At 46.3% G+C, this 25,654-nt stretch overlaps 1 protein-coding gene across 1 annotated transcript in view; it reads left to right on the top strand.

Moving 5' to 3' along the window:
- The first annotated feature begins 1,408 nt into the window (after positions 1-1,408).
- Positions 1,409-25,654, top strand: part of LOC109883226 (E3 ubiquitin-protein ligase TRIM71-like) — a 44,864-nt gene continuing 20,618 nt past the window's right edge. Inside the window, exon 1 of the mRNA XM_031789042.1 lies at positions 1,409-3,305. Coding sequence (XP_031644902.1) covers positions 2,589-3,305 — 717 coding nt within the window. The 5' untranslated portion in view covers positions 1,409-2,588. The remainder of the gene's footprint in view (positions 3,306-25,654) is intronic.

Raw genomic sequence — 25,654 nt, 5'->3', positions numbered from 1 at the left:
CAGTGTGTAGGAGGGAGGGTCCAGCAGTATGTAGGAGGGAGGGTCCAGCAGTATGAGACGTGTGCAGAAGGGCATGAGACAAAGGAATGTGTAGCATTGGTGAAAGTAGTAGAATGTGTTAATTGTAGTGGTGACCATGGAGCTGGGGATTAGAAATGTCCCGTGCGAGAGAGGCGGGTTGAGATTTCCATGGTTAGAGTAGTGCAGAAGTTGTCATATGCTGAGGCAGTGAAGAAAGTAGAGGACGATAGGTAAAGGGGGAGGAGTGGTGAGAGTAGTAGAGATATACCACTACAGGGGAAGGAGTGGTGAGAGTAGTAGAGATATACCACTACAGGGGAAGGAGTGGTGAGAGTAGTAGAGATATAACCACTACAGGGGGAGGAGTGGTGAGAGTAGTAGAGATATAACCACTACAGAGTGGTGAGAGTAGTAGAGATATAACCAATACAGAGTGGTGAGAGTAGTAGAGATATAACCACTACAGGGGGAGGAGTGGGGAGAGTAGTAGAGATATAACCATTACAGAGTGGTGAGAGTAGTAGAGATATAACCACTACAGAGTGGTGAGAGTAGTAGAGATATAACCACTACAGAGTGGTGAGAGTAGTAGAGATATAACCACTACAGAGTGGTGAGAGTAGTAGAGATATAACCACTACAGGGGGAGGAGTGGGGAGAGTAGTAGAGATATAACCACTACAGAGTGGTGAGAGTAGTAGAGATATAACCAGTACAGAGTGGGGAGAGTAGTAGAGATATAACCACTACAGAGTGGTGAGAGTAGTAGAGATATAACCAGTACAGAGTGGGGAGAGTAGTAGAGATATACCACTACAGAGGGACAGGCCAAAAAGTGATATAAGTTTCAGTTAGATTGGATTTTTAGCATTTATATGTATGGTTATGTACTGTACGGTTATGTACTGTACGGTTATGTACTATACGGTTATGTACTGTATGGTTATGTACTGTATGGTTATGTACTGTATGGTTATGTACTGTATGGTTATGTACTGTATGGTTTATGTACTGTACGGAAGGGAAGTGGCAGGAAATAGAGGTCTTGGTGGCAGCTGCAGAGAGGTATTTGGGTGTGTGAGACTTGACGTCAGAAGAGTTACTGGAGGTGTTCAGTGGTGATGTCCCATCCTTTCAGGATGATGAGGTTGGAATAAATACATATAATTAGTGGACTAGGGTGGTGTTCATTTTATTTTATATCATTTAGAAATGAGTGTGTGTAGTGTTAGACGGTAGGGTATTTATTTACTACATTTATTTTATTTTTCAAGCAAAGTATAAGGGTTGTACTCCAGTAGGTGGCGGTAATGCAACAAATTGGATGCCAACCGCTGTTAAAACCCATAGAAGAAGTACACACGCCTATATACAGAACGGGACGGAGAGCACGGCCAGCGGTAGGAGCGCATCGGGTTGTGTCTGTGTTGTGTTTATATTTTATACCCCGTTTATCAGAACGGAAAATAAAACTACAGACAGCCCGTTTGGGCCTACAAATTTGTTTTAAACCGGCATTTTGATTGGCGTTCCGTTTGGCTCATGCGATTGAAGGGGCTCGAGGGCTCGTGCCTTTCCCCCTCAAGGTTCCAGAGAGGCGCGTGGAAAAGCCCTGTGCAGAGAAAGAAGGGGGATCATAGCGTATGTATGTAGCCTAAATGCATACATGCCGGGGTCTTCGACTGTGTGGTTTTAAAAACGGAGACGGGTGTGTTTATTTTGTCGGCAAACGGCAATGAGTGGCAATGAGATCGGGTTGCTGGTGAGCCAGTGCTTTGATGAATAATTTACGGTTTTGTGGTCCGAAAGGGAGCGAACCACAGCCACTGCCGTTTGTAAACCTCTGACCACTTCGGAGAGGGCCCGGATGGTGGACTAGAGAGAGCCGAGAAAAAGGGTCTGAAACGGGACGAGGTATTTTGACATTGTCGGTAAATTCTTAGGTGCGTGAGAAGGGGTGATGGTGTGTGGGAGGAGGAGAGAAGGAGCTTTGGGCACCTTGCGGAGGATCATATACAAACTCTGTTTTCGGATTATTCTCAAACCCCGCCACTTCTAAACCACAACAAACAAATCAAAACTAATCTCAGTCAACTCTAAATTACTATTTTCGACATGCGCTCATTAAAATAGAAACAATAGAATAGGTGTATGTAAGTTGACTATCATTGTAATGAATAGTGAGTAGTCGGTAGTTCTAAAGCTTCATCCAAGTGTAGAGATTGAATCATTGTGAACTGAAATGAATATTGCACATTTGATTTTCTATAGGAGAATCTTTCAAAATCATGCGATACAGAATTTTAAAAGGGCGTTTCTCTCGGCCTGCATCTGCATATCTGGCGTCAGTTGAGGGTTATGTTTAGGAGAGAACACTTACAGGCCTATCCTATGTGGACCATTTTGACAAATGTTTACTTCAAAAAAACATATCTACCTCAAACCTCTGCCTGTTTTCCACAGAACACAACTGGAGAAACGAACAAATGTTTACTAAATGAATACCTCAGTCTCACTAATAGCTCGTTGGTTCTTTATAAAGCGTAGCCTTGTTTAAAACGCCTCCGATGGCTTCATTCTCAGACTCCGACCTGCAGACCTGTCTTCTCTGCAAGGAGCTCTGTGGCTCCTCCTCCGCTACCATCTCTTGCAACTCCTCCACTTCCTCTTCCTCCTCTCACTCGTCCTCCTCCTCCTCCCGGCGCCTCCATGTCTTCCCCTGCCTGCACACCTTCTGCAGACAGTGTCTGGAGGGCCAGCGCAGTCATGGGGACCCTCTCAAACTCAGCTGCCCCACCTGCAACCAGAAGGTCTCCATCTCCGAGGCCGGAGTGGACTCTCTCCCTTCCTCCAACTTCCTCTTGAGTAACCTTCTGGACGCGGAGCAGCTCCAACTCGGCCAAAATAAGAACGGGCACCGGGGGGTTGGCGGGTGCTCCGTACCCAGGTTCCACCGCGCCCACAGCGTGCTCCATCCGAACCGTCTGGGAGGGCCCCAGTGCAGCTCCTGTGGCGAGGGGAACTCGGCCAGCTTCCACTGCCTGGACTGCCAGGAGTACCTTTGTGATAATTGCGTCCGAGCCCATCAGAGGGTCCGGTTGACCAAGGACCACTTCATGGAGAGCCTGCAGCATGCAAGCCGAGGCTTGGCCAGCCCCATCGCAGGTAGAGGCAGGGGGGTTGGTGGTGTAGGGTTGTCCCTGACCCAGCCCTTCCAGTCCAACTCCTCCCTGCTGCCTTTGTTCCAGGATAGGATGAGCTTCTGTCAGCACCATGACAACAAGGTAGGGACACGGGAATGAAATTATATACACACACCCCCACATATATACACACACACACACACACACCCACATATATATATATATATACACACACACACACACCCACATATATATACACACACACACACACACACCCACATATATATATACACACACACACACACCCACATATATATATATACACACACACACCCACATATATATATACACACACACGCACACACACACCCACATATATATACACGCACACACACACACACACACACACCCCCACATATATATACACACACACACACACCCACATATATATATATACACACACACACACCCACATATATATATACACACACACACACCCACATATATATATACACACACGCACACACACACCCACATATATATATACACACACACACACCCACATATATATATATATATATATATATATACACACACACTCACTCAAATGACTATGAGGTCTGGTCCTTTTTGGCACAGGAGGTATTGCCTTCACTCTCTGGATCCACAGGGTTTCTGGTTGGAGCACCACTACGCTAAACTGGCTGCTGCTATAGGTTCAACCCTTACAGCTGCTCTTCATATGGCCATAGTTCTTCTACTGTATACTGGACATTGACCCTTTCGCATTCACTCTGTGTAAACACACACACACACAGCTATGTCAAACAAACACCAACATGGACTGTGTATAACCCCCCCCCCCCCCCCCCCGTACCACAGCAACTTACAAAGAAAAAACGATCACTCATTATGGGTGTTGTTTACAAGATGACTGCTGTTGGACGTATCAACACATCAGGTTAGAGTTCACTTTTCTAGTAAGGGCTCTTTTTTACACTCATTTCTCTCTCACACATCAGGTTAGAGTTCACTTTTCTAGTAAGGGCTCTTTTTTACACTCGTTTCTCTCTCACACATCAGGTTAGAGTTCACTTTTCTAGTAAGGGCTCTTTTTTACACTCGTTTCTCTCTCACACATCAGGTTAGAGTTCACTTTTCTAGTAAGGGCTCTTTTTTACACTCGTTTCTCTCTCACACATCAGGTTAGAGTTCACTTTTCTAGTAAGGGCTCTTTTTTACACTCGTTTCTCTCTCACACATCAGGTTAGAGTTCACTTTTCTAGTAAGGGCTCTTTTTTACACTCGTTTCTCTCTCACACATCAGGTTAGAGTTCACTTTTCTAGTAAGGGCTCTTTTTTACACTCGTTTCTCTCTCACACATCAGGTTAGAGTTCACTTTTCTAGTAAGGGCTCTTTTTTACACTCGTTTCTCTCTCACACATCAGGTTAGAGTTCACTTTTCTAGTAAGGGCTCTTTTTTACACTCGTTTCTCTCTCACACATCAGGTTAGAGTTCACTTTTCTAGTAAGGGCTCTTTTTTACACTCGTTTCTCTCTCACACATCAGGTTAGAGTTCACTTTTCTAGTAAGGGCTCTTTTTTACACTCGTTTCTCTCTCACACATCAGGTTAGAGTTCACTTTTCTAGTAAGGGCTCTTTTTTACACTCGTTTCTCTCTCACACATCAGGTTAGAGTTCACTTTTCTAGTAAGGGCTCTTTTTTACACTCGTTTCTCTCTCACACATCAGGTTAGAGTTCACTTTTCTAGTAAGGGCTCTTTTTTACACTCGTTTCTCTCTCACACATCAGGTTAGAGTTCACTTTTCTAGTAAGGGCTCTTTTTTACACTCGTTTCTCTCTCACACATCAGGTTAGAGTTCACTTTTCTAGTAAGGGCTCTTTTTTACACTCGTTTCTCTCTCACACATCAGGTTAGAGTTCACTTTTCTAGTAAGGGCTCTTTTTTACACTCGTTTCTCTCTCACACATCAGGTTAGAGTTCACTTTTCTAGTAAGGGCTCTTTTTTACACTCGTTTCTCTCTCACACATCAGGTTAGAGTTCACTTTTCTAGTAAGGGCTCTTTTTTACACTCATTTCTCTCTCACACATCAGGTTAGAGTTCACTTTTCTAGTAAGGGCTCTTTTTTACACTCGTTTCTCTCTCACACATCAGGTTAGAGTTCACTTTTCTAGTAAGGGCTCTTTTTTACACTCGTTTCTCTCTCACACATCAGGTTAGAGTTCACTTTTCTAGTAAGGGCTCTTTTTTACACTCGTTTCTCTCTCACACATCAGGTTAGAGTTCACTTTTCTAGTAAGGGCTCTTTTTTACACTCGTTTCTCTCTCACACATCAGGTTAGAGTTCACTTTTCTAGTAAGGGCTCTTTTTTACACTCGTTTCTCTCTCACACATCAGGTTAGAGTTCACTTTTCTAGTAAGGGCTCTTTTTTACACTCGTTTCTCTCTCACACATCAGGTTAGAGTTCACCCTGCTTGTCAATGCTTTTTTTTAGATTAACTTTAACATGTGTAAATATTTTTATTGTTTTTATTTTTACCTTTATTTAACCAGGCAAGTCAGTTAAGAACACATTCTTATTTTCAATGACGGCCTGGGAACAGTGGGTTAACTGCCTGTTCAGGGGCAGAACAACAGATTTGTATCTTGTCAGCTCAGGGGTTTGAACTCGCAACCTTCCGGTTACTAGTCCAACACTCTAACCAATAGGCTACGAATGTAGCAAGATTCAACAGCTGAGACATCAACTGAACAAGTTCAACAAACATGTGATTAACAGAAGTGGAATAATGTGTCCCTGAACAAAGGGGGGGGGGGGGTCAAAATCAAAAGTAACAGTCAGTATCTGGTGTGGCCACCAGCTGCATTAAGTACTGCAGTGCATCTCCTCCTCATGGACTGCACCAGATTTGCCAGTTCTTGCTGTGAGATGTTACCCCACTCTTCCACCAAGGCACCTGCAAGTTCCCAGACATTTCTGGGGGGAATGGCCCTAGACCTCACCCTCTGATCCAACAGGTCCCAGACGTGCTCAATGGGATTGAGATCCGGGCTCTTCGCTGGCCATGACAGAACACTGACATTCCTGTCTTGCAGGAAATCACGCACAGAATGGCTGGTGCCAGAGTACAGGCCTCGGTGTAACTCTCATTCCTTTGACGATAAACGCGAATCTGACCATCACCCCTGGTGAGACAAAACCGCGACTCGTCAGTGAAGAGCACTTTTTGCCAGTCCTGTCTGTTCCAGCGACGGTGGGTTGGTGCCCATAGGCGACGTTGTTGCCGGTGATGTCTGGTGAGGACCTGCCTTACAACAGGCCCACAAGCCCTCAGTCCACCCTCTCAGCCTTTTGCGGACAGTTTCAGCACTGATGGAGGGATTGTGCGTTCCTGGATCGGTCGGCTGTACCGACCGATCCTGTGCAAGAGTTACACAGGTCTGCACTGCGAGGACGATCAGCTGTCCGTCCTGTAGCGCTGTCTTAGGCGTCTCACACTACGGACATTGCAATTTATTGCCCTGGTCACATCTGCAGTCCTCATGCCTCCTTGTAGCATGCCTAAGGCACGTTCACGCAGATGAGCAGTGACCCTGGGCATCTTTCATATCTCAATCTTTGCGAGAGGGAGGAAATGTGATTTCATTGGTCGTCAGCTCACGGCTCAGACACTTCAGGATAGATAGAGTCCTGAGTTAGCCTACCCTGGAGCAGGTTCCTTTTCAAGGATTTGTTGTCATACCTGGCTAAAAGGTGAGCTCCTTTTGCGGTACCGGTTATCCTGAGTTGAACTCAGCAAGGTAACTATGGTCAACTCTAAATCCTCACACCTGTAGCGTAGTATGGGGCTCTGGCGCGTAGCGTGGGGCTCTGGCGCGTAGCGTGGGGCTCTGGCGCGTAGCATGGGGCTCTGGGGCGTAGCATGGGGCTCTGGCGCGTAGCATGAGGCTCTGGCGCGTTACATGGGGCTCTGGCGCGCAGCATGGGGCTCTGGCGCGCAGTATAGGGCTCTGGCGCGTAGCATGGGGCTCTGGCGCGTAGCATGAGGCTCTGGCGCGTTACATGGGGCTCTGGCGCGCAGCATGGGGCTCTGGAGCGTAGCATGGGGCTCTGGCGCGCAGCATGGGGCTCTGGCGCGCAGCATGGGGCTCTGGCGCGTAGCATGGGGCTCTGGCACGTAGCATGGGGCTCTGGGGCGTAGCATGGGGCTCTGGCGCGTAGCATGAGGCTCTGGCGCGTTACATGGGGCTCTGGCGCGCAGCATGGGGCTCTGGCGCGCAGTATAGGGCTCTGGCGCGTAGCATGGGGCTCTGGCGCGTAGCATGAGGCTCTGGCGCGTTACATGGGGCTCTGGCGCGCAGCATGGGGCTCTGGAGCGTAGCATGGGGCTCTGGCGCGCAGCATGGGGCTCTGGCGCGCAGCATGGGGCTCTGGCGCGTAGCATGGGGCTCTGGCACGTAGCATGGGGCTCTGGCGCGTAGCATGGGGCTCTGGCGCGCAGCATATGGCCCCTGCTTCACCCCTCTCACCCTGCAGGGGTTGGGGGGGCAGTGTCGAAGCAGAGGTTGGTTTGAGGGGGTGGTGTTGAGGCAGGGATTGGGTGGGGGGAGTGGTGTCAAGGCAGGGGTTGGGGGGCCGGCGGTGTCGAGGTTGGGTTGGGGGGCTACGGTGTTGGTTGGGGGGGCGGAGGCGAGGCAGAGGTTGGGCTGTGGGGGTGGTGTAGAGTGTTGGTTGGTATTCAAGCAGGGTTGGTGAGTCTGTAAAACGAGGAATGCGAGTTTGGAAATGGGAGTGTGTGTTAGAGAGAGACACACACACACACACACACACACACACAGTGTGTGTAGCCTACTCCCCTCTTGGAAGTATTGGATTGGGGGGGGGGATGTTGGGGGGGGGGGGGGACTGCTGTGTGTCTAGAATCCATTGTGGACATTGTATCCAGTTTTACACCCGTTTCCACAACACACAAGTCACTCTCATTGTTGCTCTTTGTCACACACATCCTCCAACCTTTGTCCATGTAAAAGGAGAGAGCCAAGAGACCCGTTCTCTTGTCTACTGGTTGAACACTATCTTCTGCTTGTGGTTGTTAGGCTGAAACCAGTCGTGAAAACACACGCAGGGAAATTGAGAGGGGGAAGGGGTTTGCCTCTTAATCAACAATAACTGGTCATCTCCCACGAGCGCAGTGGAAGTGTAGACCCATTGGTCACCCGTCTTGGAATACCTGATTGTTAAATGCCGACCCTTCTACCTCCCGGGGGTATTCCACCTCGGGACAAGAAAAATGACAAGCACAACTGTACAAGGCTATAAACGAGCAGGAAAATGTACATCTGGACGTTGTTTTATCTGGTTACTGGTGACTTTAATTCTGAGCCATTATGACACATGATGCCCAACTTTCATCAACACACCTCACCTTGTCACTAGGGGTGATAAAATCCTACACCGCTGTTATTCTACCCACAAGCAAGTATTACAAGGCCCTCTCTCGTCCCCCTTTCGACAATTCACATCATGACTCCGTACTTTAGCTTCCTGTTTACAAGCAGAAGCTCAAAAGGGAAGTACCCACCTGTGACTCGCTCCGTTGAGAAGTGGTCACCAGAATCAGAGATTATACTACAGGACTGATTTTGCACTGATTGCAAAATGTTCCTGGACTCCGCCGATTAACATCGATCAGCTAACCACCTGTGTCACCGGCGCTCATTAGGAAATCTCCACGGTGACGTCGTCTTCACGGTGACGTCGTCTCCACGGTGACGGTTCACTGCTTCCCCAGTAAAAAGCCCTGGATCAACACTGAGATTGGAGCTAAACTAAAAAGGACGGTGTGGTGTTACCACACAGGGCGATCAGACAACCCTGATGCTACAGCCGAGGACAGGAACGAGTACAATAAGTCCCATTATGACCTCCGCAGAGTCATCAAATGAGCAAAAGGACAATGTAGGAATGAGGTGGGAATCCTATTACACAGGCTCCAATGCCCGCCCAATGTGGCAGGGGGCTACAGTCTTTTCTGGATTTCAAAGGAAAACCCAGCCGTGATCTGCCCAACGATGCCTCTCGACAACACAAACACAATGCATTTTAAGCACGGTTCGACAATAACATCGTTCCGGGTGTGAGGGCCGCAGTGGCCCGAGCTCCTTGCCATCCAGGACCTCTGTCAGGTGGTGTGACCGGAAGGCCCGGAACATCGTAAGACTCCAACCACCCAACCGGTCCTCGCTGCTTCCGCGCGGTACCGGTGCATCAAGTCTGACACCAGCAAGCTCCGGAATAGCTTTTATCCCCAAGCCATAGCTATTTAGCTAACTAAATGGAAAACAAAATGGCTACAAGGATATGCACATTCACAGTACTGAGCCTGTACACTGAGCCTGTATATAGCTTATGTTCTTCTGATTTTTATTTCTCATGTGTTTTTGTTCTACCTTATTATTTATAGTATTACATTTGTTATTGTTACTGTTTATTTATTTATTGTTAATGTTACTGCATTGTTGGGTTTAGAGCTGCAAGAAAGGCATTTCAGTGTACTTGTGTTGGTAGTACCCAGCAGAATTGTAGTGCAGCAGCTGTATCTGGCCTCCCACAGAGTCTCTTCCTGTGTCGCGCTGAAATGATTCCCCAAGGGAACGACTGGCTTTAGGTTCATACAGCCGTAAACTGGACCTTTTCTCATCTGAGGAAAAAAATCTGTCCTCCACTCTTGCGCTGCCGTCTCCTCTCCTCCGTGACCAGGAAACTGATGAGTTGTTGAGATGTCAGTTCATTAGTAGGTGACTTGAAGTTTTACCAAGGTTGAATACATAAGACTAAGTCCTTCATGGAAGAGTTTTGAAATCTGCCACACCGCCTTTGAATACGCTTTTTGTTTTGTCAGCGGAGAAAAGCAGACGCACGTTTATAAACGATACGCTATAAACGTTTTATCTGGAAAATGTCTTGTACAACTAACTTTTATATATATATTTTTATAGCTTTACATATTTATTTTGGGATCTACCCCTGTAAACTTCATTTGCCTGATGAGTTCCCTCTCCTCGATTACCTTCTGACCTTTGTCGAAAGGAGGCGAGAGAGGATGCAGAGCCAATTCAATTGAGAAAAGGCCCTGATCAGAGAGACATCGGAAAGGAGAGCCTTATCTGACACACACGGACAGTCAGTTTGTGAGGAAACTTGACCCAGGGCTGACACCGATACAGCAAAGGAAGGAATTCTCCTAACTGAATTTTGGCCTCCTCAAGTTTCTCCCTGTACACTGACACACACACACACACACACACACACACACACACACACACACACACACACACACACACACACACACACACACACACACACACACACACACACACATCTGGGATTCCCTAGCTCTCTGCAGCTCTGTGTTTCTCATCAGTAGTATGTTGAAGACTGTAGTTATGAAGGTGATGGAGTAGCTGTTGACTGTCCATACCCCTCATGGAATATACCTTTTGTCTGGTCTGGACTTTGCATACAGACACACACACACACACACACACACATTTCTATTTATTCCTGCATCTCCCATCTGTGGGCACTTATCCTACGAAGATTTGTGTGTGTTTGTGTTTCTAAGCGGCCAGCAGAGTTTGATTATGTGAAGTCTGTCTTCCAGGGTATTAATTCACAACATGTGCCTCACAATTTGGAGAACTGCCCCAATGTTTCCTCAGTGTCTCCCTCATGGTGTGTCAGGGCAGCTTTGATGTTGATCTGTCTGCTGTATTGATAGAGAGAGACATTTTGTGGAGTCTGACTGATTTTTATTATCGGTTATTATGGACAAACTCAACCGATATTCAATAAATATAATGGGAAAGAAGGGAATCATGGGAAAGGAGGGAATCATGGGAAAGGAGAGAATCATGGGAAAGGAGAAAATCATGGGAAAGGAGAAAATCATGGGAAAGGAGGGAATCATGGGAAAGGAGGGAATCATGGGAAAGGAGGGAATCATGGGAAAGGAGGGAATCATGGGAAAGGAGGTAATCATGCTGATCAGAACACTTGCTGCCATTTTCATGTCATTATTGTCACAATTTATAAAATCAACATTTGAAGCATAGTTATTGGACAATTGCTGTTTTGGATGGACATCTAGGACGATTCAGTGTGGAATAATGACACTTTCATTATCAGTTAGTTTTGTCCCCCAAGAAATGGGTTTCGGGACCCCCCCTAAAAACATATTGGTCGGGCTCTAGACATTGGTCATGTTTCCCGCTGTCTCCTCTGACCCCGCACGCTGTCTCCTCTGACCCCGCACGCTGTCTCCTCTGACCGCACGCGGTGTCTCCTCTGACCGCACGCTGTCTCCTCTGGCGGCACGCTGTCTCCTCTGGCGGCACGCTGTCTCCTCTGGCGGTACGCTGTCTCCTCTGGCGGTACACTGTCTCCTCTGACCGCGTGCTGTCTCCTCTGGCCCCGCACGCTGTCTCCTCTGGCGGTACGCTGTCTCCTCTGACCGCATGCTGTCTCCTCTGACCGCACGCTGTCTCCTCTGGCGGTACGCTGTCTCCTCTGACCGCACGCTGTCTCTTCTGACCCCGCACGCTGTCTCCTCTGACCCCACACGCTGTCTCCTCTGACCCCGCACACTGTCTCCTCTGACCCCGCACTCTGTCTCCTCTGACCCCGCACGCTGTCTCCTCTGGCGGTACGCTGTCTCCTCTGGCGGTACGCTGTCTCCTCTGACCGTACGCTGTCTCCTCTGACCCCGCACGCTGTCTCCTCTGACCCCGCACGCTGTCTCCTCTGACCCCGCACGCTGTCTCCTCTGACCCTGCACGCTGTCTCCTCTGGCGGTATGCTGTCTCCTCTGACCGTACGCTGTCTCCTCTGACCCCGCACGCTGTCTCCTCTGACCCCGCACGCTGTCTCCTCTGGCGGTACGCTGTCTCCTCTGACCGCACGCTGTCTCCTCTGGTGGTACGCTGTCTCCTCTGACCGCACGCTGTCTCTTCTGACCCCGCACGCTGTCTCCTCTGACCCCGCATGCTGTCTCCTCTGACCATACACTGTCTCCTCTGACCCCGCACGCTGTCTCCTCTGACCCCACACGCTGTCTCCTCTGACCCCGCACGCTGTCTCCTCTGGCGGTACGCTGTCTCCTCTGACCCTGCACGCTGTCTCCTCTGGCGGTATGCTGTCTCCTCTGACCGTACGCTGTCTCCTCTGACCCCGCACGCTGTCTCCTCTGACCCCGCACACTGTCTCCTCTGACCCCGCACGCTGTCTCCTCTGGCGGTACGCTGTCTCCTCTGGCGGTACGCTGTCTCCTCTGACCCCGCACGCTGTCTCCTCTGGCAGTACGCTGTCTCCTCTGACCGTACGCGGTCTCCTCTGACCGCACGCTGTCTCCTCTGACCGTATTCTGTTTAATTATAACAATTTCCTGTGTGTGTGTACACTATGATACTCTTCCCACACCCAAGGCATGCACTCATGTGGAAGTGTCAGCTTCCCTGTGTAAGCAGGACACTTGCCTGTGTAAACAGGACACTTCTTGTTCTCCTGTCTTGGTCTTGTTTTCCGGTCTTGGTCTCCTGTCTTGGTCTTGGTCTTGTTTTCCTGTCTTGGTTTTGGTCTCCTGTCTTGGTCTTGTTCTTGTTCTCCTGTCTTGGTCTTGTTCTCCTGTCTTGTTCTCCTGTCTTGGTCTTGTTCTCCTGTCTTGTTCTCCTGTCTTGGTCTTGTTCTCCTGTCTTGTTCTCCTGTCTTGGTCTTGTTCTCCTGTCTTGTTCTCCTGTCTTGGTCTTGTTCTCCTGTCTTGGTCTTGTTCTCCTGTCTTGTTCTCCTGTCTTGTTCTCCTGTCTTGGTCTTGTTCTCCTGTCTTGGTCTTGTTCTTGTTCTCCTTCAATCTCAAATTGGATCTATTTTTTTTCTCTTTCCTACTCCTCGTATTTCTCTTATTTTCCTTGTCCTCTTGTCCCCCTCTTGTTTTCCACTCCAACCCTCCATCACCTGCTGCCTGGCTGAAGAGGCCAGCTCACTGTTGTAACCGGCCAATCATATTGCTCACTGCCAGCCGCCGCCCCCGTCTGTCGTATGTGGACCAGTTTACATCAGCGTTTGTGTGTGGCAGCAAGCCAACGGGAGTTCCCTAATGAAAGGGAGGAATTGTAACAGGGTTGGATTGTCAGGATTGGAATGGGGGCAGGCTCTCTTTCTCTCCTTCTCCCATATATTCTTCTCTCTAATCGGGAAAGCCCAGATAAGACCTTGATAAGGGCTGAGCAGGAAGCTATGCATCTGTGTATGACAGCCCGATCAGGGTATGGGTCATAGAGCATCAGTGATCCCTTCTCCTCTGGCTCCTGCTTCTAAAGCTGTTAGAATGGGACGTGCCTCGTCACACCAGAGCCACATAGTCAGATTCCCTCTCTATACCCTCATCCCTCCCTCCCTCTCTATACCCTCATCCCTCCTTCTCCTCTCCTCCCTCTCTATACCCTCATCCCTCCTTCTCCTCTCCTCCCTCTCTATACCCTCATCCCTCCTTCTCCTCTCCTCCCTCTCTATACCCTCATCCCTCCTTCTCCTCTCCTCCCCCTCTATACCCTCATCCCTCCTTCTCCTCTCCTCCCTCTCTATACCCTCATCCCTCCTTCTCCTCTCCTCCCTCTCTATACCCTCATCCCTCCTTCTCCTCTCCTCCCTCTCTATACCCTCATCCCTCCTTCTCCTCTCCTCCATCTCTATACCCTCATCCCTCCTTCTCCTCTCCTCCCTCTCTATACCCTCATCCCTCCTTCTCCTCTCCTCCCTCTCTATACCCTCATCCCTCCTTCTCCTCTCCTCCCTCTCTATACCCTCATCCCTCCTTCTCCTCTCCTCCCTCTCTATACCCTCATCCCTCCCTCCCCTTCTCCTCTCCTCCCTCTCTATACCCTCATCCCTCCCTCCCCTTCTCCTCTCCTCCCTCTCTATACCCTCGTCCCTTCTCTTCTATACGCTATCTAGAGGAACTAGATCTTGTTGTTGACCCTGCTGGGCTGAGCCGTGTAAACAAAGTGATAGAATTTCCTAACAGCTTGTGGCGGAGTGTGTGTGTGTGTGTGTGTGTGTGTGTGTGACAAACCGAGAGGGACAGTTTGAAACGATCTAAACACCTTCTCACAAAGAACTGTCTTGAGTCCTCGGTGTCAGCCCTAGCGATATGGAAACACCGTTCCCCCCAAAATAACACTTTAACATAATCATTGGTGACATAAGTGACCATAAGTAAACTATTCTTAGCCCCTGGGGAAAAATGGCAGTATTTGGCGCTAGCCTTTGTGTCCACCCGGCTGTTAGTCACTGTTCCATGCAATCTGGCATTAAGGAGTACACCACATCAGTCACTGGCTTCATCAATAAGTTAATCGATGACTTCGTCCCCACAGTGACTGTGCGTACATACCAGAAGCCATGGATTACAGGCAACATCCGCACATTTACTCTGTACCAGTACCCCCTGTATATAGCCTCCACATTGACTCTGTACTGGTACCCCCCTGTATATAGTCTCCACATTGACTCTGTACCAGTACCCCCTGTATATAGTCTCCACATTGACTCTGTACCGGTACCCCCTGTATATAGCCTCCACATTGACTCTGTACCGGTACCCCCTGTATATAGTCTCCACATTGAGTCTGTACCGGTACCCCCCCTGTATATAGTCTCCACGTTGACTCTGTACCGGTACCCCCCTGTATATAGTCTCCACATTGACTCTGTACCGGTACCCCCCTGTATATAGTCTCCACATTGACTCTGTACCGGTACCCCCTGTATATAGTCTCCACATTGACTCTGTACCGGTACCCCCTGTATATAGTCTCCACATTGACTCTGTAGCAGTACCCCCTGTATATAGTCTCCACATTGACTCTGTACCGGTACCCCCTGTATATAGTCTCCACATTGACTCTGTACCGGTACCCCCTGTATATAGCCTCCACATTGACTCTGTACCGGTACCCCCTGTATATAGCCTCCACATTGACTCTGTACCGGTACCCCCTGTATATAGCCTCCACATTGACTCTGTACCGGTACCCCCTGTATATAGTCTCCACATTGACTCTGTACCGGTACCCCCCTGTATATAACCTCCACATTGACTCTGTACCGGTACCCCCTGTATATAGTCTCCACATTGACTCTGTACCGGTACCCCCTGTATATAGTCTCCACATTGACTCTGTACCGGTACCCCCCTGTATATAGTCTCCACATTGACTCTGTACCAGTACCCCCCTGTATATAGTCTCCACATTGACTCTGTACCGGTACCCCCTGTATATAGCCTCCACATTGACTCTGTACCCCCTGTATATAGCCTCCACATTGACTCTGTACCCCCTGTATATAGCCTCCACATTGACTCTGTACTGGTACCCCCTGTATATAGCCTCCACATTGACTCTGTACCGGTACCCCCCCTGTATATAGCCTCCACATTGACTCTGTACCCCCTGTATATAGCCTCCACATTGACTCTGTACCCCCTGTATATAGCCTCCACATTGTCTCTGTACCGGTACCCCCCTGTATATAGTCTCCACATTGACTCGGTACCGGTACCCCCTGTATATAGCCTCCACATTGACTCTGTACCCCCTGTATAAAGCCTCCACATTGACTCTGTACCGGTACCCCCTGTATATAGTCTCCACATTGACTCGGTACCGGTACCCCCTGTATATAGCCTCCACATTGACTCTGTACCGGTACCCCCTGTATATAGCCTCCACATTGACTCTGTACCGGTACCCCCCCTGTATATAGCCTCCACATTGACTCTGTACCGGTACCCCCCTGTATAAAGCCTCCACATTGACTCTGTACCGGTACCCCCTGTATATAGCCTCCAAATTGACTCTGTACCGGTACCCCCTGTATAAAGCCTCCACATTGACTCTGTACCAGTACCCCCTGTATATAGTCTCCACATTGACTCTGTACCGGTACCCCCCTGTATATAGCCTCCACATTGACTCTGTACCGGTACCCCCCTGTATAAAGCCTCCACATTGACTCTGTACCGGTACCCCCTGTATATAGTCTCCACATTGACTCTGTACCGGTACCCCCTGTATAAAGCCTCCACATTGACTCTGTACCGGTACCCCCTGTATATAGTCTCCACATTGACTCTGTACCGGTACCCCCTGTATAAAGCCTCCACATTGACTCTGTACCGGTACCCCCTGTATATAGTCTCCACATTGACTCTGTACCGGTACCCCCTGTATATAGCCTCCACATTGACTCTGTACCGGTACCCCCTGTATATAGTCTCCACATTGACTCAGTACCGGTACCCCCTGTATATAGCCTCCACATTGACTCTGTACCGCTACCCCCTGTATATAGTCTCCACATTGACTCTGTACCGGTACCCCCTGTATATAGCCTCCACATTGACTCTGTACCGCTACCCCCTGTATATAGTCTCCACATTGACTCTGCACCGGTACCCCCTGTATATAGCCTCCACATTGACTCTGTACCGGTACCCCCTGTATAAAGCCTCCACATTGACTCTGTACCGGTACCCCCTGTATATAGCCTCCACATTGACTCTGTACCGGTACCCCCTGTATATAGCCTCCACATTGACTCTGTACCGGTACCCCCTGTATATAGCCCTGCTATTGTTATTTTACTGCTGGTCTTTAATCATTTGTTATTCTTATCTCTTACCTAAAAAAAAAAACTATTTTATTAAAACTGCAATGTTTAAGGGCTTGTAAGTAAGAATTTCAATGTAATGTATACAGGGGGTACCGGTACAGAGTCAATGTGGAGACTATATACAGGGGGTACCGGTACAGAGTCAACGTGGAGACCATATACAGGGGGTACCGGTACAGAGTCAATGTGGAGGCTATATACAGGGGGTACCGGTACAGAGTCAATGTGGAGGCTATATACAGGGGGTACCGGTACAGAGTCAATGTGGAGACTATATACAGGGGGTACCGGTACAGAGTCAATATGGAGGCTATATACAGGGGGTACCGGTACAGAGTCAATGTGGAGGCTATATACAGGGGGTACCGGTACAGAGTCAATGTGGAGGCTATATACAGGGGGTACCGGTACAGAGTCAATGTGGAGGCTATATACAGGGGGTACCGGTACTGAGTCAATGTGGAGACTATATACAGGGGGTACCGGTACAGAGTCAATGTAGAGGCTATATACAGGGGGTACCGGTACAGAGTCAATGTGGAGGCTATATACAGGGGGTACCGGTACAGAGTCAATGTGGAGGCTATATACAGGGGGTACCGGTACAGAGTCAATGTGGAGACTAGTTTTCTACAACTGTTGTATTTGAATGTGACAAATAAAATTTGATTTGATCTGTCAGGGTATGGAAATATCTGCTATTGTGGGGCTTGGTAACATATATTATTATAGAGAAGGACTCAATGTGAACAATAATGGCAGTTCCACAGAAATGTTTATTTTTAATTTTTATATACAGTGTTTCCCAAGGCAGCAGTTCCCCCTCCACTATATCCCTGTTGCTACAAGGAATGTAAACTCTGATCCCAAAATACCCTCACAATGCTATTGCTAACCCTAGTAGTAACGTCTGGTGCACTAATGAAATACAATAACTCACTTCCCCATTTAATTAATTTTTTTTTAATGGGTGTGGTTGAGCGTATGTGACATCCATCCCCTTCCCAGAAGGCCCTCCAGGATCCCCAGTCCACACCCCATTTCACACATCATACAGGTTTTATTTTTCTCTGGTGTGTGTGGATGCATTTGCATAAAGTGTAACTGCTTTTGGGTGTGTCTGCATGTGGGATCAAGTGTTCTCTTCTTCTGTCATTGGCAGTTGTAGTTTCTGAGTTTGTTTTACCATCACACACCAGTCGTACCACCTAGAATAGGGATCAACAACTAGATTCAGCCCCAAACAGTTATAATTGTTGACAAAATATAGTAATTTCAGACCTTGCTTACATGTGTATACGATCACATACAGTACCTCTCTATGGATGGGATTACTTTGGGAAATATTTCCTAAAGTTACTTGACTAGCTGGTGTTTTTAGTCCCCCAAAAAAACACAACTTGCTCAGAAAACCACCAGTTTGGGAACCCTGATCTAGGAGTTGCACCATCGCACACCATGTAGGAGTTGCACCATGTAGGAGTTGCACCATGTAGGAGTTGCACCATCGCACACCATGTAGGAGTTGCACCATGTAGGAGATGCACCATGTAGGAGTTGCACCATCACGCGCCATGTAGGAGTTGCACCATGTACGAGTTGCACCATCACGCACCATGTAGGAGTTGTACCATCGCGCGCCATGTAGGAGTTGCACCATGTAGGAGTTGCATCATCACGCACCATGTAGGAGTTGCACCATCACGCACCTTGTAGGAGTTGCACCATCACGCACCATGTAGGAGTTGCACCATGTAGAAGTTGCACCATCGCGCGCCATGTAGAAGTTGCACCATCGCGCGCCATGTAGGAGTTGCTGTAGTGATGGGTATTTGAAATTTCACTATTCAAAAGAAGGGCAATTCCATGGTAACAGAATTATGCTGAGACTTTAAAATGTAAGCCCAGGAAACTGTTGATTTCACATTTTAACAAACTTGCACTCAATGCATATTTAAGCAGGTAAAAAAATTCAAAGAAATTGCTGGGAGCAACTGTGCAGAAGCATCCAAACAGTTTTTCCAGTCATTTTTGTTGTTGTAAAATATTCTGTGTAAATTGTTAAAAGTAGTCCTTGTGCATAGAGATCTATAGTTTGTTAGTTTTGAAATCCATTTTTGTATAGCGTCTCTTCTTATTTTGAAACGGTAATTTGACATTTTTATTAGGGTCCCCATTAGCTAACGCCGTAACGCTAGCTAACCTTCCTGGGGTCCACCTCCAATTAACAAGACATTACAAACAACAACAAATCCACTTCACAAACGTTCAACACAGACAATTAAAATACCTGACAGGAAACACATTTAACATTTCAGTTGATTCTTTCTATTTCCTGTCCAGTCATATGGTCTATCAAATTAGATGTTCTTTCTACTTCCTGTCCAGTCATATGGTCTATCACATTAGATGTTCTACTTCCTGTCCAGTCATATGGTCTATCACATTAGATGTTCTACTTCCTGTCCAGTCATATGGTCTATCACATTAGATGTTCTTTCTACTTCCTGTCCAGTCATAGTGGTGGTGAAGTCTCTATAGTAAGTAGCAGCTGACACATGATAGTGGTGGTGAAGTCTCTATAGTAAGTAGCAGCTGACACATGATAGTGGTGGTGAAGTCTCTATAGTAAGTAGCAGCTGACACATGATAGTGGTGGTGAAGTCTCTATAGTAAGTAGCAGCTGACACATGATAGTGGTGGTGAAGTCTCTATAGTAAGTAGCAGCTGACACATGATAGTGGTGGTGAAGTCTCTATAGTAAGTAGAAGCTGACACATGATAGTGGTGGTGAAGTCTCTATAGTAAGTAGCAGCTGACACATGATAGTGGTGGTGAAGTCTCTATAGTAAGTAGCAGCTGACACATGATAGTGGTGGTGAAGTCTCTATAGTAAGTAGAAGCTGACACATGATAGTGGTGGTGAAGTCTCTATAGTAAGTAGCAGCTGACACATGATAGTGGTGGTGAAGTCTCTATAGTAAGTAGCAGCTGACACATGATAGTGGTGGTGAAGTCTCTATAGTAAGTAGCAGCTGACACATGATAGTGGTGGTAAAGTCTCTATAGTAAGTAGCAGCTGACACATGATAGTGGTGGTGAAGTCTCTATAGTCATGTTATACAGCTGACACATGATAGTGGTGGTGAAGTCTCTATAGTATTCTAGTTGCTAGTTAATATTCCCACATTCTAGTTGCTCGTTAATATGTGGAGAAGACACTTGCAGAGAGAAGACCTAGTAGAGTTTAACATGGGGAGAAGAGACTTGCAGGGAGAAGACCTAGTAGAGTTTAACATGGGGAGAAGAGACTTGCAGGGAGAAGACCTAGTAGAGTTTAACATGGAGAGAAGAGACTTGCAGGGAGAAGACCTAGTAGAGTTTAACATGGGGAGAAGACACTTGCAGGGAGAAGACCTAGTAGAGTTTAACATGGGGAGAAGACACTTGCAGGGAGAAGACCTAGTAGAGTTTAACATGGGGAGAAGACACTTGCAGGGAGAAGACCTAGTAGAGTTTAACATGGGGAGAAGACACTTGCAGGGAGAAGACCTAGTAGAATTTAACATGGGGAAAGACACTTGCAGGGAGAAGACCTAGTAGAGTTTAACATGTGGAGAAGACACTTGCAGGGAGAAGACCTAGTAGAGTTTAACATGGGGAGAAGACACTTGCAGGGAGAAGACCTAGTAGAGTTTAACATGGGGAGAAGACACTTGCAGGGAGAAGACCTAGTAGAGTTTAACATGGGGAGAAGACACTTGCAGGGAGAAGGCTACATACTGTAGGCAATCTCACTTCAACATCTCAACCACACTTGACACAACAATGGTCAAAATCCTTCAGCCAGTTTCTCTCTTCTCAGAAAGGTGAAACATGTTCTTGTCTAATGAGCTACTAGGAATATGGGAATATTAACGAGCAACTAGAATATGGGAATATTAACGAGCAACTAGAATATGGGAATATTAACGAGCAACTAGAATATGGGAATATTAACGAGCAACTAGGAATATGGGAATATTAACGAGCAACTATGAATATGGGAATATTAATGAGCAACTAGGGATATAGGAATGTCAACGAGCAACTAGAATATGGGAATATCAACGAGCAACTAGAATATGGGAATATTAACGAGCAACTAGGGATATAGGAATGTCAACGAGCAACTAGAATATGGGAATATTAACGAGCAACTAGGGATATAGGAATGTCAACGAGCAACTAGAATATGGGAATATCAACGAGCAACTAGAATATGGGAATATTAACGAGCAACTATGAATATGGGAATATTAACGAGCAACTAGGGATATAGGAATATCAACGAGCAACTAGAATATGGGAATATTAACGAGCAACTAGAATGTGGGAATATTAACGAGCAACTAGAATATGGGAATATTAACGAGCAACTAGAATGTGGGAATATTAACGAGCAACTAGAATATGGGAATATTAACGAGCAACTAGAATATGGGAATATTAACGAGCAACTAGAATGTGGGAATATTAACGAGCAACTAGAATGTGGGAATATTAACGAGCAACTAGAATATGGGAATATTAACGAGCAACTAGAATATGGGAATATTAACGAGCAACTAGAATATGGGAATATTAACGAGCAACTAGAATATGGGAATATTAACGAGCAACTAGGAATATGGGAATATTAACGAGCAACTAGGAATATGGGAATATTAACGAGCAACTAGGAATATGGGAATATTAATGAGCAACTAGGGATATAGGAATATCAACGAGCAACTAGGAATATGGGAATATCAAGTAGAATATGGGAATAAAGTCATGCTTATCTACTTGTTTTCCCTCGTTTGTATATCAAAGTCGTTGTTTTGGTTAGTCTAATCTCTCAAAGGTTTAAGAAGTCAATGGAAAACATGAGAAGAGGGACAAGAGCGTTTTAGGATCTAATGATCAGGATGTGTAGAGCGCTTTCAGTGCCAACAGATTGTATTTTAATTCCATAATTCAGAATTTGTATTATGATTTTGAATTTGTAATACACATTGAATCTTTGAATTCATAAATGTAACTTGTATTTCATTATTTGAAACTGAATTGAATGAATATTGCATTGAATATTCAAGATTCATATTTATATATTCAGTTTTAGTATGGTAGATATTGCATTCATTCATTGTCTCTGTATTGAGTTTACAAACTTGTCATTTCAAGTTTATCAAGGTTTCATATTCCTTCCCAGATGCATTCAGATTCAATTTTCAAATTCACTTTCAAAACCTGAGACAACATCCTGGTACTTTGCGAGCCAGGTGAGGTCGTGGTAAACATACATTTCAAGTGGTTTCTGAAGCCAAAGTGGCATGTTCCTATGAATTTGTCTCTAACATTTGAACTGTTTTGGCTATACGCTATCATAAGACCCTCTGGAACAAGGAAGTGCCTTCCATTTCCCTCTATGATGATTACAGGCCACGCAGGACACAGAAGGGAGTGTCACACATTTTTTTTCCCCCCCATAAGAATATAGTTGAATAGCCCTGTCTTCTAAGGGTAGCCTGGGTTCGAACCAGGTCCCCCACATGTCACAAGAATGTTAACCCACTTAGATAAAGCCCATAGGGATTAGTTCAGGAAGCTAACACAAGTCTTCAGCGAGGTTCATCAAACCACCCCGGTAACATTTCACCCCCCTTTGACTCAGATCACGGCACCAATATACATTTATTTAATTTGGATTGATTGATTTATTTATTAAACCTTTATTTAACTAGGCAAGTCGGTTAAAAGAACAAATTATTATTTACAATGACAGCCTACAGTGGGTTAGCTGCCTTGTTCAGGGGCAGAACGACAGATTTTTTACCTTGTCAGCTCAGGGGATTCGATCCAGCAACCTTTTGGTTATTGGCCCAGCTCTCTAACCACTAGGCTACCTGCCTCGTCCCAAATCAGGATCTGTGCATCCCATTTGAATGAGAGGGCAACAGAGGTGGTTTGGCGAGCCATCCATGTGATGAGCGACCTTGTAAACATGTTAGTTTGACTGATGGGGTTCTAACAGAGACAATGCAACTTCTCATGTCTCAGACAAGTTACTCATCACGCGAGCGTGTTACACTTCACCCCCCCCCCCCCCCTTGACCTCCTCCTTGAAGGAACTCATCCAAGTCACAGAACCAATGCCTAGGCTTTAGCTCAGCAGGCAAATGCAGTCTTAACCCTGTAAGTCACATGTTACCCTAATGACTACCCTTGCCGGAGAGACTTGAAACAAACACGTCTCACACAAAGATTCCACGTGTCAAAGGAACACGTCTCAGGCAAGGTTGCTCATCACGTTAGCATGGATCACCAAACCACGCTCTTTTGATGAGTAACCTTGCTGGCTCTTGAAGAGTATTAGTCTAGCAGATGGGGTTCTGTGAAATTTGATGTGTCACCCCTTTGCGCAATTGAAGAAATACTTTTTTTTTTTTTTAATAGCAAGATGTGTTGAAATGCTTCAGGAGGGCGGTCATGTTTTGAGTCTCCTCAAGTCCTGAGTCTCCTCAAGTCCTGAGTCTCCTCAAGTCCTGAGTCTCCTCAAGTCTCCGTATGAGCTTAACCAGGGGGAACTAGTACTTGCTAAGCAGACATCGTGATGTCCTTTACAATGGTGCCATTGGACTCGTATCTACAGTTGTGCAGATTCCACCACTGGTGTTGCTGTGAAGTGAGTTTGGGAGGTGACGGTAGCAGATGGGGGATCTGTGAAGCTCAGCCCAAAGTGTTGAAGAACACCTTTGTCAATAGCGCGGTGGGTTGGAACGCTTCGGGAGTCTAGTCACGTGTGTTTGCGAGGCAGAGTTCGAGTCTCGTTATGAGCTGAATCGGGGAACTGGTACAAGCAGTCCTTTTACATAAACTTCCAGAACTTATCCCTATAATTAAACAAACTGTATAGGCTTTAGCTAAGTAGGCTAACACGGTTTTGTGACATGTAGGAGAGCTGGTTCGAACCCAGTCATTCACAAGAGCAATACGAAATAGGGAGTGGAAAGACTATCCTTAGAAGGGCTATGACAGGGCTATTCAACTATGTTTTTGTGACACTCCCTTCTACCCTGTCCTGCACGGTCTTTGATCACCATAGAGGGCACATCCATTTTCCAGAGTGTCTTAACTTTCAGGAATGGGGTTGTAACTTCTAGCCAAAACGGTGTAAACGCTAGAGCCACATTCATTGGATGAAAATACATTCAACATGCCACGTTGGATTCATAAACCGCCAGAAGTCTGTTTTACCACAGAGAGAGTTTGATTCTATCTGTTCTCCTCTACCTCTCCTGGCTGGTAAAGTACCAGAATGTTATCTCTGTTTTACCACAGAGAGAGAGTTTGATTCTATCTGTTCTCCTCTACCTCTCCTGACTGGTAAAGTACCAGAATGTTGTCTCTGGTTTTGAGTCTGAATTTAGAGACCTGAATTTGAAAACTGAATCTGAATGCATCTGAGAAGTTGAATATGAAACTTGAAATGATAGTTTGTAAACATAATATCTACCATATTAAAACTGAATATATCAATATAGAATTTGAATATTCAATATTCAATTGAATATTTTTTTAACTGAATTAAATATTTATTAAATTCTGTTTCAAATCATGAAATATAAGTTCAGTTTACGAATTCAATTTGTGCATTACAAATCCCAAAATATTTCTTTCAAATGTAATATCCTAATACAATTTGAAAATGATGGAATTTAAAAATAATTTTCTTTTGGCACTAAAATCGCTCCACAATGATGCTTGAGACCCTTGGTTGGAGATGTAAGCCTTTCCTTGCTGTCAGACCCTCACCCATCCCACAATCCATACCTCCCCTCCTCCACCAAATGCAGCTGCATTCCATCCCTTTGTTCTACCCCTCCCCTTGGAATTTTGGAGAGGTTGAAGAAGGCGGGGCTAGAAGAGGAGAAGAACGGGATGGAGCAGAAAATAAAGAAAGGGGAGGGGCTTAAAAGAGCAGACAGGAGTGTGCCCATGCCTCATTATATCACGCCTCCCCCTGGGACCGTAGCTGTTATCAATGGATTGATTGCTGTTCCCACCCCCTCCCCTCAGCTCCACTCCCATTGGACAACATTGATCTCTGTCGCTCTTAGATTTTATGTTTGGCGTATATTTAATTAGTGTCATGCTAATGGTTACGTGTGACTATTAATGAGTCAACATAAACTATTCATATTTCTTATTCATTGAAATGTGATTGTGTTTAGTATTACAGATTGATCAATGCATTTTGTTATGATTAGTTGTTGATACATACACACGGTTTAAGAACCTTGTGTGTGTGTGTGTCCACGCGCATTAAGTCCTCTGATTTGGTCTATTGATCCGTAAAGCCCCAGAATGCCCGGTCTCATCTCAAGGGTGGCAGGGTAGCCTAGTGGTTAGAGCGTTGGACTAGTAACCGGAAGGTTGCAAGTTCAAATCCCCGACCTGACAAGGTACAAATCTGTCGTTCTGCCCCTGAACAGGCAGTTAACCCACTGTTCCTAGGCCGTCATTGAAAATAAGATTTTGTTCTTAACTGACTTGCCTAGTTAAATAAAGGTTAATTTTATTTTTTATTTTTTTAATGTCACTCCTCTGAGCCTGAAGAGAACCAGGGGAGGTGTTCAATCAAACATGCACTGCAGAAAAGTACACGTCAACACACCTCATAGTCAATAACAAACCATTCTCCCAATGGT

The sequence above is a fragment of the Oncorhynchus kisutch genome, linkage group LG14, assembly GCF_002021735.2.
Source record: "Oncorhynchus kisutch isolate 150728-3 linkage group LG14, Okis_V2, whole genome shotgun sequence".
Classification (NCBI taxonomy): Eukaryota; Metazoa; Chordata; class Actinopteri; order Salmoniformes; family Salmonidae; genus Oncorhynchus; species Oncorhynchus kisutch.
The sequence above is the reverse complement of the archived record's forward strand: the minus strand, read 5'-3'. Positions and strand labels throughout refer to the sequence as shown.